The 17663-nt window shown below is 37.3% G+C and overlaps 1 protein-coding gene across 1 annotated transcript; it reads left to right on the top strand.

Moving 5' to 3' along the window:
* Nucleotides 1-1216: 1216 nt before the first annotated feature.
* Nucleotides 1217-17134, top strand: MBIP (MAP3K12 binding inhibitory protein 1). The gene is made up of 9 exons (XM_027880685.1): nt 1217-1357; nt 5592-5711; nt 7381-7602; nt 7710-7806; nt 9256-9321; nt 11047-11199; nt 13659-13756; nt 15010-15048; nt 16203-17134. The coding sequence occupies exons 1-9, from the start codon at nt 1217-1219 to the stop codon at nt 16311-16313; spliced, it is 1047 nt and encodes a 348-aa protein (XP_027736486.1). The 3' UTR covers nt 16314-17134.
* Nucleotides 17135-17663: the final 529 nt, after the last annotated feature.

Below are 17663 nucleotides of genomic sequence, written 5' to 3'. Positions count from 1 at the left end.
TTAACATTTTTCACAGAAATATGAAACAAAATTTCACAATTTATCTTGACTACTGTATTCTGTGTGTTTTCAAGATGTTGTCATTTGACAAAAACGGTGTTTCTGCGGGAATTAAGTGAATTGCTATATATTTCAGAGCTACCAACTCACAACCACATTCTGTGGTAAGCATTTCTGAATCCAAAGAATGGTTCTCATCAACTGAAGCCAGCTAAATGCCATCTAGCTCACCTTAGGTAAGGTATTCTTGCTAACTGCAGTTCTCCATGAAATATATTTGTAATTATTAACACTGAAGTCCTCTTTGGAACTTATTTTCCTCTGGAATTGAGTAGTGCTGTATCTACTCAGGTCTTCTGAAATATTGTTGCCTGCTGTTGCTGAATGCCTTCAGTTCAGTGGGATTTATTTTCACTCAATTTAGGTCTTCTCTGGATGCTTTATACAGGAATGTCTTTAAAGTAACCCTCAAAATATCAGTCGAAAAAATTATCTGCCTTTCCAACATTTTTATTTAAGAATGTTTTAACACTTGTGTATATACAACAGCACTTACCATCTTCCAATGGAAGAAAAAAATATTGGGGGCAGGAGGGTGTCAGAGAACAGGAATAAGCATGAAGGTTAGAGGAGCAAAATTAGGGTATCAAAAGAAACATCAGGTGGAAGATCTTTGTCAACACTTACACTGTTTTAGGAAAGAATTAAGACCATGTTACAGGGAACGCAATTTTGCAATCCCCATAATCAGAGTACTGTGACAAATCTTGTAGGTTGATTTAAAACCAGCCCTGCTGTAGCCAGAAGAGTCAAGGCTTAGAAGAACAAAAGAGTGAAGGTGTAGCCAGAAAAACACCGCTGAATCAAGGGCAGCAATTTAACGCACTTAAAGAAACACTTGTTGTCCTCCTACGGGCGTGCCCGACAGGCGCCCGAGCTGACCGCTCCGGGAAGCCTGCTGCAGGGCAGGACAGAGCCCGAGGCAAAGAGGAGAGTGAGGGAGCAGGGTGCCCTGGCACGGGAGCGGTTCCAACCCGGCATTCCCGCTCGCGGCTCGCGCAGCGCGCGCAGGGCCCGGGACGCGCCCCGAGCCGACCGGCCGGAGAGCCCTCCTGATTGGCTACCGCGCCTGTCCATCAGCTCTCGGGGCGGGGCCAGCGGCAGGTTCGTCATCGCGGCGCGACAGCGCGGCTGCGGCCCAGCCCGTGCCGGCGTCATGGCGGCGGCGGCGGCGGCGGCGGCGGCGGCGGCGGCGTCCGGCCTGTTCCCGCCCGGCGGCTGCGTCCCGGACACGAATCCCGCGGCCGCCGAGGTAGCGAACAGCGCCCTGCGCTGCCTGGCCGGGCTGGCGGGGCAGGTGAGTGCGGGGCGGGCGGAGGGGAAGGCCCAGAGCGGGGCTGGCGCTGCGCCCGGCTCACCTCACCTCGTTTCGGGGTCCCGAGCTCCTACTTTTCTCCAGCCTGCGGGGCCCTCCCGGGTTTCAGGGACAGAGCACGGCGCTGGAGAGGACACACGTCTGCTCTAAACCAGGGAGCGGCCTCGCTCCTGACGGTTCTCGCCCGCCCGCAGGAGCGTGGCTACCGAGGCAGTGGTGTCGGCGGCCTCCCTCGGCGGCCCGGCCCAGGCAGCCCAAGGGGCCCGGCTGCTGCTGCTGCTGCTCTCTCACAGCCGGGGCCGCGCCTTTGCCTCGCAATGACGGGACGTCTCGTGTGATTTTGTAGTTTGGCGGGTGATCTTTCGCGTGGGAAGCTACAATCTCCGTAATTGCTTTATCTTCACAGCGGTTCTGAATTGGATCGCTATTGAAAGGTTACTGTGTGTAAGGTATCAGGAGGTCGAAGTTAGCCCTACCTTGGTAATAACATACTGGGAAACAGTGGTTAGAATTTTTAAAGGAGCTTTGCTTTGTGGTATTTAAGGTGAAACACCTGCTTTAGGTTGAATAATAGCTATGAATTATTTAACAGATGTTACAGTAGTGGTGGGAGGCCCTTATCAGAACAAGGTTTTAGTAACAACTATTACTATAAATAATGTACAGATTAATTTATTTCCCACTATGGAAACATGTATGTAGTTCTCTGACAACACTAGAAGCACACTTTTGCTTCAAAAATTAGCACTCTAGAGGTTTGGGACCAGATGATGAGCTGTACTTGCAAGAGCTAGTGTAACTTAATGTATGCTCATGTAACAGAAGTACTCAGGAATGAACTCTTAGATACAGAGGCAGTTTAGTAGTAGCTGCTGGCTGATTTGAACTTATTTTTTAGAGTATTTCGCCTCTTATCTGTGTAGAACTCTGTATTATATTTGCTTCTCACCTCCAAATCTGCTAGTAATTGCCTCAGTTTTCAAACAAATAGTGTCCCAAATTAAGGGCTTGAAAATTCAGGCATTGAGTTGTAAGAGTCTCAGTTTTCCTATCTCTGAAGTGGTTAAAAACTATCCTAGCTTTTGAATAGGAGTGCAGTACTAAAGAACTTGATAATAATACACAGATACATGAAAACTAGTTATGTAGTGAGGATGAAATGCCCCATAATTCTTCCTGGTGAAAATTCTAAATGTGCCCATTGAAGAACTAGTGAATCTCAGTTTATCTAGATGTAATCCTGTCATTCATAGTATTGTTCTTACAACGTTAATGTCAGTAAAAACGTACAACTCCTGTGTTTATGAAAAACACAAAGAAGACTAAAGGGAAAGTTTCCTAAGCTCTTAACTAGGGTACTCATCACAAGTTTAATTGTTTTCAAAACTACATTAAACACTATTACTTTCTCTCTTCAGTAGCTTACTTGTTCTCCAAAATTTGCTACAGGTAGCATGTCACTGGAGAGAGCTTAGTGATTTTTAAAAATAACTGGATGTGCATGGACAGTTGTGAAACCAGTTTAGAGTTGCTCTGTCTCCTTGGTAGAGTTCCACTAGTTACGGTGCAGAATGTAATTGTCATCATTGGTGTTTGAAGTGTCTTATTTCCATGACAGCAGACCCATTTTACTGTCTATTGCACTGAACTATAAGGGTTGGTTGCTCCATCTTAGCTGGGAAAATAATTTTAATTGCTCAGTCAAGATCCTTTCCAGCTGTTGAGTTACACACCCTCTGCCAGCACCTGAGTTAGATTTAACTCTGGTGTTTTACCCACTTACTGACTCCAGCAATCTATCTTGCATTTTTTGACTGATACTACAGTTTCCCCATTTTCCTTTTATAGAGATGAGTGAGCATGTGCCAGATTGTTAGCAGTCACAGTTTGTGGTCTGTCATAGTAGTTTAAGTAGTTTAAGTTTGATTTATGCTAGCAGGTTAGATTGTAAACAGGAATATTTCTGGCACAGTACGTTTTTTACTAGAGCAATCAATTGCAACACAGTGCCTGGGAGGACTTCTGAGACTAACAACTCATAAAACCAATATGGCTGGTCCTGAAAAGTTCTTTAAGACTCAAGTGACAATGTTTTTCATAAAACAGATTTCAAAGAGCTGAAATGACTTACGATCCTGTAAATGGCTGCAAAATAGGCTGTGGACTTATAAACACACAAAGGCCTTGACGTTATCAAAACACTGAATTTATTAACCCATTTGTCACAGTTCTAATAGGTATAGGGATGTGAAACACTGAGAACTTACTCTGTTGTACTAGAAACTTGTTTGGAGGCAGGAGGGGTTTGTTCTTTAATTATATTTAAAAACAGTGTCTGAGTTTAAAATGTTACTGGCCTCTAAATTATTTTAAGTCAGAAGTTCTGATGGTTCTGTACGTTGAACCACCTGGACAGTAGTGGCACACTATGATATGAAGGCACACATCAGCTGATTCTTTTTGAAAAAGGAGGCCTATTAGGAAATTGCAGTAGGAGTTCTGTTTTGTTTCATTAGAGTGACTCGCAGCTGCACCTTTTTTACCCTGACAGCGGGCTGTAATAGAGCATATCGGAGATGTTAACTATAGAAACTCTGTGGAGAAATACATGTTTCAGATGATGACATACACACAGTGGCTTAATTATTAAAGTAAATTTTATTTCTACAAAATTCTAAATACATTCTTGATTTTGAAAGGTGTCCAAAATTTTTATTATTTCCTAAAACATTGCTTTTTCTACATCCTATGTAGCTTAAGTACTAAACAGGAATAATAGTTTGTGTGAAAATTGTCTAAAATACATTATATATCTAGTCAAGACTGTCTTCTTTGCTGTGTAATTTGGGAACTACTGCTGGATTTAAAAAGGCTCATCTTTAACTGGAGAAGGAAGGCTCAGGCTTATAGTTCTTTACATACAAAATTGTGATAACTCATGTGGAACAACTTATCATCCACAGCTTTGCCTTCAGAATGATGGAGGCAGTCTTCATTTGTCATTGTTTCTTTGTACTCTGTGGTGGATTCAGGAAACAAGTGCATATGCTTTCTGTGTTCCCATCCGTAATATTTGATGCTGTTAGAAGGTAGATGTCTTTAGACCATAAGTTAAGGGTCACTTTTGTCATCTTCCTGAGGTACCTTTTTCTATTTCACCCACTCCCCCTTTTTCAATGGAAGGAGGAGTGAGGGATACATACAAATATGCATATAAATTGGGAATTCAGTGTGGCAAGCAGAGTACCTGTAGGTCTTCTTGATTTTAAACAAGAATTTTACCTGTGTTTAGAATTAGGGGATCACTTGCAGAATGTTTGTTTGAAGAACAACCTACTTGGCTTTAAGAGATGAAAGTGCTCATTGCTTCAAGATCTTGAGCTTTAGTATAATAATAAAAATGGTGAAGGTGGCTGGGAAAGTGTGTAGTTAATTAGTGATCATGAACAATTGACTTTGTATTAGAAAGTGAAAGTTTATTTTTAGCTTATAAAAGATACTTAGTTCTTTTAAATAAAACTTCAGATTCACTATATGTGTTTGTTGCTTTGGGAGTTAAACATTGCAATTCCTTGGCAAAGAGAATAGACTGTGGCAATTGTTATTTTGATCCAAATGCATATACAGGAAAATAGTGTGGTTTGGAAATGGGTTTGATAGTGGTGTTGTGTAGTCTAGAGTTTGTTTAACCTTGAGACTTTTTAAATATTTATTTTTATGCACTTTTTAATGCAAAGCTTCCTTTGGATTAGCAGTGAGTAAAAAATTCAAGAATGTGGCATGGTGCCACATCAATGATCATGCAGGCATAGATAGTCTTACAAATCTCAGAATAAACTACATAAACGTACAGGAGATTGCCATCCTGGATGCATGTTTCTTCCTACTGGTGGTTCTAGCATCTATTAAAAATCGGTACGAAGGATCAACATAAATGGTATGTTTTTGTACAATAATTAATTGAATAAAGCTAAGGACCAAATTAATACAATGACAGTATGAGTTAGTAAGGAATTTTCAATTTTTGAATATACTCTACACATACCATGTATGTGGTATGTAATTTATATCAAACCTTTCCAATGTTCTCATATAAAAAGGGGGTGGGTCTTTATGAGACTGAGCGTAATTGTTGTGTTGTAGAAGTCTTATATAGTTCTGTGGTGTTGATACAGATAACATAATTTTTTATTGTGTTTGTTTTGCCTTGTTAAAGCTTAACCTCGGAGACGATATTGTGAAAGTTGTAATCGATTGGAGCAAGCTTCAGAGCACATCAGCACTTCAGCCAGCACTGCTCTTCAGTGCACTTCAGCAGCATATTTTATGTTTACAGGTAAATATTTCATGGGACACATTTGACTTGACAAAAGTGGTCAACAACTGAAAGTAGTTATATTATCTAAACTGTAAAATTTTAGTAATTTTGATCTTACTTTGCTCTTTTCAACAAAAAAGGAATGCAAAAGTATTAAGTGCTTGGGATTCCGCTGTACTCCATAGGTACTCACACTTACGGATTTTTCAGATTAGTGTTGAGAATAGCCACTGTAGGTGAGCAGGCTGAATAAATGCAGCCTCATTGATTTCTAGACTTGCATTGTAAATGTGATACATTTCCATCTATGGTGGGTTATAATTAAGCAATAAGACACGGCAGGTGTGTGTCGTGCTATGATAATGATTCCATGCGTTGGGTGAGTTTTGAGGCTCATAGAGTGCTTTCAGTGGTTCAAGAAGTGGCATTATCCCAGCATGACACATCCTGGAGTGTCTTACTGCAATTAAATATATTTTCAGTGTAGTTTTTTTTTTTTTTTAAGAGTAATTTCTTTGACATTAATGTCTCATCTTGCCAAGTAGCCAGTCACCATTACTGTCATTTCTTTTAACTATTTGAAACTTTCCTATCCTGCTAAAAGTACATGTAATTTAGTTGTGTGGCAGGGAGGTTTAGCAGTTTGTCAGCTAATAACTGAGCAGGGTTTTGCTTTGATAGTTCATATGGAAAAGATGGGTATTTGGATACCAGTATTTTGCTTCAGCTAGTCAATGAATTATTTCAGGTGACTAGCACTGAGAGGATGAAAAAGGAAGTTTCTGTATTTGCTTGTCTGTAGGTAAAAGAAAGACCCTTTGTTTTTCAGACATCCACCAAATCTTTGGTGTGATGAGCAGAAATAGAAAATATGCAAGATAAAAAGGAAGTAAAATTTACATCCAGGTGTAAGAACACTGCAAGTAGGAATTTGATTCCATTTAAGGAAACATGACTGGTAAAAATCATGTTGTCTTTAAAAAGTAAAATAATTACTAGAGAGAAAATAAAGCTGTGATATTCAGACTAGATGAAACTGATAAGAGGCAGTGGCATATGTATGTACTGAGGTTTTGTTATTACATCGTGTGTAAGAGTTAGTGCAGTAGAATAAGCATTTTTGCTGCTACAAATGTCAGTGCATTCTCTCATTTAATTTCATGACCTAAGTAGATAATCAACCGTGTCAAGCAAAGCATGTGTTCAGGATAATGCCTATATATTTCATGTCTGTGCTCTCTGATTCACTTGGGCGACTGTGATTTCAAGTGGAGAATGTAGTGCTGTGGTGATAAAGTAAAGGCTTTACAGTGAAAAAGCACTGGCTTTCATGTTAAGGAGGAAAAAATACTAAGCCTTTACTGTTCTGAGTAAGCATTTGAATGACATGTTAATTAAGTGGCATTGATGCCAGTGATTGAAGCTTTGATTTAGCTAGTAACAGGGGAGCACAGACAGATTGTCACAGAAATTTGGGAGTTTTCCTCTGCAAATCTCTAAAAGACACAGGTCAAAAAGGTCATAATCCTGGTGTGCACAGTATTTGGAAGTCTTTTTTCTAATCTTATTACTGTGCTCTGTTAGAGGAAGATGTTGTTGGGAAATTGTAATAGTACTTGACTTTTTGTTTTTAGGATTTTTTGACTTTTGTGTTTTTTAACCCTAACATACTGTTTTCTTTGTTCAGCCTCTTTTAGAAAAACTCCAGGCTTTGATTAAAGAGGAAAATATAGGCCATGTTGAACCTGCAGGTAAAACAGAAAGCCAAACCTGTGAAACAAGTTCAGATATTTTTGGTGGTAACTGTCAGACTGAAGAAAAGTATCCAAGTTATGACTTGGGAGATCTGAAGGACTCTCGTATTCATTTTGATCCAGAGGTGGTCCAAATAAAAGCTGGAAAAGCAGAAGTAAGTGATTTACCTAAATTTAAAAACAAAAAAGCGAAAAAAAATCTTTCTAAATTTTAAATTTAAAGAATGAAGTAGATATATGCCATCATGTTTATTACCTGCAGATTGACAGGCGGATATCAGCCTTCATCGAGAGGAAACAAGCTGAGATCAATGAAAATAATGTCAGGGAATTTTGCAATGTTATTGATTGTAATCAAGGTAACTGGCTAGCCAGACTTTAATCTTCATAGCAATTTAAGTTGTGTGGGTTTTTTTCTTTATTAATTTTTTATTTTCAAAAGCACTAATCTATATTTAAAACTGAACTTTCTTTTATGAGTAACTTTGCTTTAAAATTAGGAACTTGCATGTGCACTGCAGTTGTCAGAAAAACAAAGTAGTCACTGGATATTTAATGCGTATTTAATGCATCTCATACAGAAAGATTATAGCTATTATTGTGTTCATTTTAAGAATTTCTATCGTAGATCAGATGATTTTGTAGTAATTGTTCCCAGTGCTTAACTAGGTGTTCCTCCAAAGTAAATGGAATTGCAATTCAGAAATGTCTTGTGAATTGCATATCCCAACTGAAGTTAATTTAATGCTAGTTAAATTAAAAAGAAGTATTTTTACAATCAATTTGAATTACTAGCTACTTAGAAAAGCTTTTTCCTTTTAACATTGCTCATGCTGTTGGTGTTTTACATACACTACCTGGTATAATTGGCTGTATCTGTAACCAAACAATCTTAAATCCATCTAGTAGACTGGATTCCGTTTACACAATCAGTAACCGTGTAGGCAAATGCATCTTACAAGTGAGGACACTTTTAGATACGTAAGTGGTATGAAGACATTTTCTAAGTACCTGTGAACCCAGATGTGCATTGTCTCTCTAATGTACTTATGCTCTTGGAGATCAATGTGTATTGTTCCATAAGCTTCTTAGTTTAATTCCTTGAATGTTAGTTGGAATTCAAATGACTTATGAAGTCTAGTAGAATATGCTAGATAGTAAAATACTGATTCTTGAAATTGTTAATTACATACAGAAGAAATTGTAAGATATTTCTTGATATGTTCAGACATAATAAAATACATGTAAAGCTTTAATTTATATGAACACAGTTTAAAATGTAAACATTAGAATAAACTGAGATGGTCTCTACTGTAGGTTTTTATGGCTAACAAATGCAATAAATCACAGGCATCAGAATAAATGCAGGAAGGCTTAGAAAAGAATGCTGATGAGTATGCTAGATCAGTCTAAAAATAGGAGAATGGTTTCAGAAAAGGGCATAAAACCAAAATAACACTAGTAAGCAGGAAAAAGGCTTCTGTACAGGAAGAAAGAAATAAGTTACAGAGAAACACAGTGAGAAGTTAGAACCATGTAAATTTAGTCCTGATCCAGTAAACTTTTATGCACATGTGTGCACACATTTATATGAGAGACTTATCCAATAAAACCAGTAGGTCCATGCAAGTGTATGAAACTATTAATGGCCAAGTTTTTATAGAATGAATGAAGTATATCTGATGGTTTTTATTGTCTGAAACATTTTAATTAGATTTGTTAAAAGCATCAGAGCTGATGGTGGTTAGAATATTTTCAATTATAAATGCATAATTAGGACCTAATTTTCTATATTATTATTTATTTAGAAAATAGCTGTGCCAGAACAGATGCAATTTTCACACCCTATCCTGGATTTAAAAGCCATATAAAGGGTAAGCAAATCTTCTAATACCAGTTTTATTAATTGTCCAAATATAATAGCATTGATGAATTTTTTACTTCAGAACTTTTTGTATAATGCTCAAAAATACAAACTTACTGATTTTTTACTCTAGTGAATAATTTGACATCTTCAGTTATGTCTCCAAGGTTTTCAATCTATCTGCTTCACTAAACTAAGGGTTAGGCACTAAAGACCAAAACAAAATAGCCTGTTTTCATTGTCTGAAAGGAAATGTGCAAAAGATAAAGCAGGGCAGAGAAGCTGAACAATTCTTAGCTTTTCTTTGAAGGTGAAGCCAGAAGTTCAGTTAGTGAATGGAAATTAAATAGAGTACTGTTCATTATTGGTGTAATGTATTGAAATAGAAAATAGTTTTGGGACACAGTGAAAGTTCCAAGACATAGGTTTATGGGAAGTGACAGGAAGTGACAAGTTTACCACTGCATTAACTTTCAGAAAAGAGTAAATAGTATAGAAATAGTTGTCCAACAGAAGTTATATATAAAATACTGCTTCTTCATGTGCTGCTCTCTAGGTGTACACGACTTACCCTGTTAAAAAACAAAACAAAACAAACAAAAAAAAAAAAAAAAAAAAAAAAAAAAAAAAAAAAAAAAAAAAAAAAAAAAAAAAAAAAAAAAAAAAAAAAAAAAAACCAAAATGAGAATGAAACCCTCGTCTCTACTTTGAGAGAGGTAGTATTCAGTTATCCACTTGATATTGGTTCTAAAAACCAATTAATTGTTCTGAATTATATAATTCAGAATAATACTGTGAAGCACAATGATAGGTATTGAAAGGTCTGGTGAGCTAAGAGGGAGATGGGAAAGTGAGTTTGATTTTATAATCTTTCACTACTGTGGTGCACTCAGTTTAAAAAACGGACTCATTGTGATGGTTTGCACTTCAAGGAACAGTTCATAACTGAAACATGAATAGACAGAATAGAAAGGAATTGGAAATAAAACCAGCATAAACTAAAGCAAGAATGTAGCATGTAGCCTTCATGAAATATTGAGTAAGAAGGGGTGTGTGTGTGTGTGCTTCAGTGTCTGGAGCTGTCAGCAAAGCCTTTAAGTCTACAGTACGCTGCAGCAGTTGTATCAGGAAAGACTTAAAAAATGACTGTGACATAAAGAGAAGTGATCAAAATTATCTGATGAAGACATGGCTCAGCATGGGTAAAAGTTAGATCCAGAATCAGCTGTAGAGTCACTAAAGCTTTTACCCAAATAACAAAGATTAGAAGTGAACTTCCTTGCTGAGGTTCGTACTGGTTCTTCTAGTTGTTTACCTGCCCATGTCTTCGTGTATTTATGATGCTTCCTGTAATATTTGGTCTGGCCTCTTCTTTGCATTCACAACAGCTCACATGTGCAACTGCTGACATAGATATCAAGGTTTCTGCTATTTATCAGCAGCTGATGACAAATTCTTGATACTGCTATTCTATGTGAATGTCTGAGTAATTCTTTTAGGTATGCAAAGTAAAGTCCTAGATTTTTGTTTTGTTTAGTTGCTAATGCAAAAAAATAGGAAAAGAACTTTTACTTCAACTTTTGTTCTTAATGCATGTGGGACCTTTCATATGAGAGACTTGTGTGAAATTGATTTAACACAGGTTTTCATGTTTGAATATTTTGATTCTTATATATATATATATATATATATATATATATGTTTCATGTATAAAATTTGTGTTTTCTTTACCTAGTTTCTAGGGTAGTAAATACATATGGACCTCAGACTAGGTCTGAAGGAGCACTTGGGTCTAGTCACAAAGCCAGCCTACACATGCATGATTGTGGAAACCAAGCTGTTGAGGAGAGATTGCAAAACATTGAAGCACATTTACGGTTACAGTCAGGTTTGTATCATGTTTTAATTTTGATATTGGTGTGCCAGTTTATACTACAGTTATCATTACTGTGGTAAAACAGGGAAAGTCTATAAAAATTGTTACTGGAAAATACTGGGTAGATCCACTGAAGGGTTTAGTCACCCCATGTACCCAGGTTTAAGCCCAAATTGGGATGCTGAGTTAGTAAATGTACACTTTATGTGGTGGCAAATGAGAGAGGCACTTCAGAACAGGATTTAAGACAATGTGGAATATTTGGTGGTAGGAGTTCTTCATAGCCGCCAGAGTCGTCCTGTCTTCACCCACTGAACAGGAAAAGCTGAGGTTAGGACTCAGTGCTGCATCATGGATAACTTGTGATCTGAGGGTAGAATCAACCCAGAGAACAACTGAAAGCTTTTCCTAATAGTGGATGATTCTTGAAATAATCAGGTGTAAAGCTTATTTCTCAGAATCTGGGAAGCTTGTTTTCAGTACTTAAGCCATGCAAACTGGGTCCCCACCTTTCACTAAAATAAATGCTGTAGCCACCAGGCTACTGACGTGTTTTAGGTAGTTGTTTTCCTTACCACAGCCCCAGTTTTTTATAATATAAATCAGTGAGGCACTTGTCAAGGAGGAATTTGTATTTTTCTTGAAAATTGTTTACAAAACAGAACAGAAGCCCAGATCTTCATCTAGTAAAGTGAAATTTCTACACATCACACTGCAGACACACTTGACTTTTTTGTCTTCTGAATACTGAATAGATACCAACCCGTTCTCTAGGATTATGGTGAACATTCACTAGATTACTAGATTCCTCTGAATATCTACTGTATTAAAGTCCTCTGGCAGCAAGGAGAGTAGGATATGCCTGGGTACAGTTGAGGCAGCAGTCGGAGCTTCATGCTTAGCTGTATAGCTGTCTGAAAAATAAGCTGACTTTTGTGAATGGAAATAAAATTTGGAAGTGGCTGACCAGTATTAGGGTGACAATGTGTAGTAGCTCTGCAGTTTGTGTGTATTTGGGATAATGATTGGAGGTAGTTGAGGAGGGGTCCTTGCTTCCACACTGTGCCTATAATAGATGATAGATAATTTTGTTTGAAGGAACAGGTCAGCTTAACTACAGTATAGGGTAAGAAGATGAAAGTGTGCAATACCAACTCAACTGCTGTCCAAATCAGCATCCATGGGGAAGTTCTCAAGATTATTTGATGCTTATCCCAGCAGCTGTGGGAAAAGTAATAATCTGAGCAGGTAACATGCCTGACCTACCTGCTCAGCAGTTTTTGTTTCTGGCAACAGAAGAGTTAATCTTGACTCACCTGCTGTTTCTCAGAACAGCTTCTTCTAGTGCTAGCAGTGCTCTTTTCCCTTTACATTAAGAGAAAGCAATATTAAGAGTGAGAGGTCAGCCAATTTAATTAGTAGCTGCTGAGTGTTGAGTAGAGAGCAGAACTGAAGGAGGGAAGCTACCTGAAAAATTGTTTCTCTGAAGGGACAAAATGACTAAAACCCCACAAACATTAGTGGTTATTTCAGTAGTTTCTGGAATAGAATTGTCTTGTCTAAAAGACGCAGAAATAAAGGAAAGGGGTGACAAGAAGTAAGAGTTTACTAAGGCTTTGGTTGTCAATGTTCAGAACCAGACTGTCATTTTAAGTGAAATAGCCAGTACTTGTAATAAACAGTTATTTCAGTTTATAGTATACTGTGTAGTGTAAGTAAGATGCCAAGACTGATGTTTTGGTAAGTTCTGTTTTCACATGGGGAAACAAGCTCAAGCTGCTGTAGTATATACAGTATATATACAGCAAATGGGTTGAGGTGTTTTTTTTGTTGCTGTTATCTTTGTGGTGGTTGTAGGTCTTGTTGTGGGTTGGGGTTTTTTGTGGGGATTGGTTCTTGGGGAAGCTTGGGGCTTTTTTGTTTGTTTGGTCTTTCCCCCCCCCCCCCTTTATTCCATCTGACACACACATTCCCCACCCCTGTTCTCCCACCTATGGCCAGGCAAATGCTGTTTTTTTGTCAAGCACAACTCATACTTGTCCTCTAACCTCTGATGCCCAGTGGAGATAGGTTTCTTTCAGAACAATCTTAGATATCAATGCTGAATTCATGTGTGCTCTGCCATCCTATCTGCCCTCTCTAATGCTGCTGTCAGTTTTGAAGTGCTAACGTTTCATGTATGATCAATGCATTGTGAGACTTATTAGTTATTCAAGGGATCTTTTCAGACATACTTCAGCCAAATGCTGAAGTTGTCTTATTGCCTTCAGTGACTGCCACTGGCTTATCAATTAGGTTTTACCCTGAATCATACTAATTATCCTTCCTTTTGTTATCCCATCCATTTATTTTGTTTCAGCTACTGGTTGATAGCTGGTCTTGAAAAATTCACATGTCAAATTTGCAATTTTTAGTTTAAAAAGTTACTCAAGAGCTTTTCCTGATTTCTTTGTTTGTACTGGTGTATTTAGGTGGTCCAGTACCAAGAGACATTTATCAGAGAATTAAGAAGCTTGAAGATAAAATCCTTGAGCTGGAAGGACTGTCTCCTGAATATTTTCAATCTGTAGTAAGAAATTCTCTCACCTTCTTTTGATATACCCAATTGCATTTGGGCCTTTTTTGCTTAAATCTTTGATGTACAGAGAAAAACTTAAGAGTTGTAGGGCAGACACTTTTAATAGACAGCTCTGGCTTGGTGTAATGGTTATATTACGTGTTGACCATCTAGTCAAGTTCATATTCATATCTACCTAATTTCTCATTCAAATGAAAATAGTATCTGTTGGGGGGGAAAAGTTGCATCCACCCAAGCTGAACTAATTCATAAGAAATATATCTCAGAGGTTGGATTTCTCCCCTCTGCCCTAAAATCTGAAGTGTTTCTTATGTCAAGAAAATTGACTGAAGTTTTGATTTTGATACAAATCATTAGTGGCTTAAATCAGCTGAAATCTTTTGGGCTTCTGTACATGATTTTATTACTAACAATCAGCTACATGAATAACTTCTGAAAGGATTCATGCGAGTCTACCACTTAGGTTAGTTTGTTTCTGGTTTTCAGGAAGAGTTCTCTTTCTGAATAGTACACCTTAACCTTCACTCACCAAAGTATATCAGGACAAAGAGAACATTAGTTGTTGCTACATTAGGCTCTACTTGACTGTAGAAATTTCTTGTCAGTTATCTTGCTCTTCTTTCCACATGTAACAGTAAGAATATCACTCTTACTGTTGATCATATTTTAATTTATATCTTCTTCCTTGAGACCAGCCAAAGAAGAGTCAGCAATTAAAAATCAATGGCAATATTATAAATTTTTTTCATTTTTTAATTTGTATTGGAGACCCATAAAGTTATTTATTTGTGAGGCTATTCCTTCAACTTGTTGAAAACCATAAGTTAAAACATACACTTTCATAAGCTGAAATTTCTATGGAAAATATTTTGGGTCTTTTCTAGAATGAGGTTTGGAGAAAAATTTGTGATGGTGTCAATAATAGTGTTGCACAGTAATTAGTATATTTTATCTGAAGTTTTGCATAAATATTTCCAAAGCTCAATTCTGTCTGAAGGAAGCTTCAGTTAAATTGGTAGCTGTTGAATGCCAAGCATGGAGAAGCTTGAACAGGTTCTGACTTTTCTCCAGTAGTATTTCTTATGAGCCAAAGTACTTAATTATAAAAAAGAGTTCTTTAATTAATGGAATGGCAGTCAGTGTTCTTCTATACTTTAAAGGCTCTTGTCAATGTTGTTGCAGAATTATTTGTGGTCCTCTGTCAGTGCAACATTAAATATGTTTTGATTATGTCTTTTCTTCAGAGCTGTTCTGGCAAGAGGAGAAAGGTTCAACCTCCCCATGTAAGTGCTATTAACTTTTGTTTATCTTAAGTTTAGGATGTTTTGAGTGAAAAATAAGCAGAAGTTTTACCAAGCAAATATCTGAGTTCTCAGAAATAGTTTTGTCAGTATTGGATAGTTTGCTGGCAAATAAAGAGGGAAAGAGTCAGAAAGGTAATAGATGTTACAATGAAATGAGTCTTCTAACAATCTATATGAGGGTAAGCTGGTGTTTTCATCAGTTAGGAGGATGACAGAATAAAACAAATCTGTAATGATGTGAATCAAGCTGGGAGTGACAAGCAATTTCTGTATTCTGATCAGTAATGCCTTCTGGTTTTGTTTTGTGGTTTGGTGGGTTTTGTTGATTTTAAAAATTATTTTTCAATTTGTTTTATTGGTTTATTAAGAGACAAAAGTAGAAATGGCTGGCTCAGCAAAAGAAGGACCCAACATTGTAGCAGATGCTAACTTTAGTCAGTAAAACTTGCCATTTTCACAACCACATCACATAAGAGAATGTATTAACCGTGTGCCTTGGACCACAAGAGAGAAGTTGTCTTTGAAGCAAGTGGGACCGTGGCTGGAACGCTGTCTGCTACCAGCTATCACACTTGGAGACAGAAGGACTGGGGACAATGCTTAGAATGGGATGTGGGCCATCTTAGACTTGAGGAAGTAGGCTTGTTTACATGAGGAAAAAAAAATGCTGCATAGGGTGAATTATTTTTATAAAAAGGATGATGACCAGTTTGTGTAAGAAGACATCGAAATATCATCAAGTTAAGTAGGCACAGAGGAGCTTGATGTTGGACAATAGGAAAAAACCCTTCAGCTGTAAAGCCCATGTTCTGCGAGATCTATATAATCTCATCCGGTGCTTTAACATCAAAGGATTTCTTGGTTTTTTATGAGCAGACTAAACAAGCATCTAACAGAAGTAGCATGGATATATCAATTGATCCATGATTAGGACTGTCTGTTTCTTCTAAGTTTACATTCTTTTTTTTTTTTTTTTTTCATGTTTAAATAGCCAAAGACTAGATTCAGACAATTCTGCAAAAGTATTTCTGTCACTTTGTGCAATATGCAGTGACCTCCAGTATCAAGTGCTAGGCCACTTCTCTAGCAATTACAAGATGTAAATGATTGTGATTTTTATTTTGTTCTTTTAGCAGAACTATTCATTGGCTGAACTTGATGAGAAGATCAATGCTATAAAACAGGCATTACTGAGGAAAACGAAAGAAACCAAGTCCAAGGAGCCTGAGCAGTTTCTTCGATAAAAAAAATCTTTTCAGAATCTTCATCATGCTTTACACATAAACCATAGACTTGAGTAGTGTGCATTGGGTATGACTTTAGCAATGAAGAGCAAGTATGCATATAAGCTCCTTGAAAGATAATGATCTTGAAAGCTTTCTTTCATAATAACTCATTTAAAAGCATTCTTATTAATGAAATAGTTACTTTAAAATGAAGAATGTTTCAGGAATATCATTCTAATAATCCATTCCCTTCTGTTGTAAAGGAGGATTGCAGCATTGTTCGTATCTGGAAAGTCTTAACCTGCATACAAAAGCTATATCTCTCATGTAATTCTTTATGACTAAGTATTTAAAAGGGCTTTCTTTTGAGTACTTTTCACCGAAGTAGTTTGCATATACTTGTGAAAAAAAATTAAATACTTCCTCAGAAGTAAACTGTCTTCAGGGAAAAAAGATTGCAAAAAACCTTGCAGTATGCATGCTTACCTGCATTTTTTTCCTGTATTTTTTGCCATTTTCACAGCTGTTAGAAATGCCGCAAATTGCATTTGTTTGACAGGTGGTTATGGAAATCCTATATGTGTAAATAAAAACAACAGTTCCTCATTTCCTCAGTGTCCTGTGTGAATTCAAACTTCATACTCTGCTGAAAAACCTCAATATGTTCTAAAGAGGGGAGATTTTGAGGAGCATGCCAGCAAGGCACCAATTTCCCTTCTGTTTGCATGCTTACATGACTTTTGAAGCATGGATGCTGCCTATGTAGTTTAAATAAAGTCAGACCTTTGCCTTCACACTGAAGTGATTTGGTTGTGACACTTTGGTTTTGTTTGTTTTAATAAACCATTTTTTATTTATACAAGTTCTTTATTTACTGTCTTTATTCCAATTTAGAAGAGAAGTAACTGTTGCAGAGGGAGTTTTATGTTAACTACTCTGCTTACAGCAATCATGCCATTGATGTCCCTGTATCACTGTCTGTGACAGGTGTTATGAGCAGCACTGACTGGACACAGTCTTTGAATCATAGTAGGCATTTTCTGTGATTCCCATGTTCTTATCTAGACTAACATTTGTTGTAGCAACTGCAGCTAATGCTTCTGGGAAGGTGATTTCCTCAAGAGAGACTGGTTACAAAGACTGCATTAGCAGTTTCAAAGTGGCTTTTTTGGTAGTGAATTGCCTGCTACTTGAAAGATCTCTTGCCATGGAACTCTCCTTCTCTATTAACATGGCAGCAACATAGCAGTTAAGGTTTAAAAGCACAATGAAGATACATTGTAGCATGACAATAGCTAAGGAGATGATGATGGATGTACTCTGAATGGTAATAACCCTATATAATTTATCAAATAACTTGCTATGGAT

Source organism: Empidonax traillii, unplaced genomic scaffold (assembly GCF_003031625.1).
Source record: "Empidonax traillii isolate 1590-97213 ecotype Southwest subspecies unplaced genomic scaffold, ASM303162v1 scaffold74:size2480735, whole genome shotgun sequence".
Classification (NCBI taxonomy): Eukaryota; Metazoa; Chordata; class Aves; order Passeriformes; family Tyrannidae; genus Empidonax; species Empidonax traillii.
The sequence above is the reverse complement of the archived record's forward strand: the minus strand, read 5'-3'. Positions and strand labels throughout refer to the sequence as shown.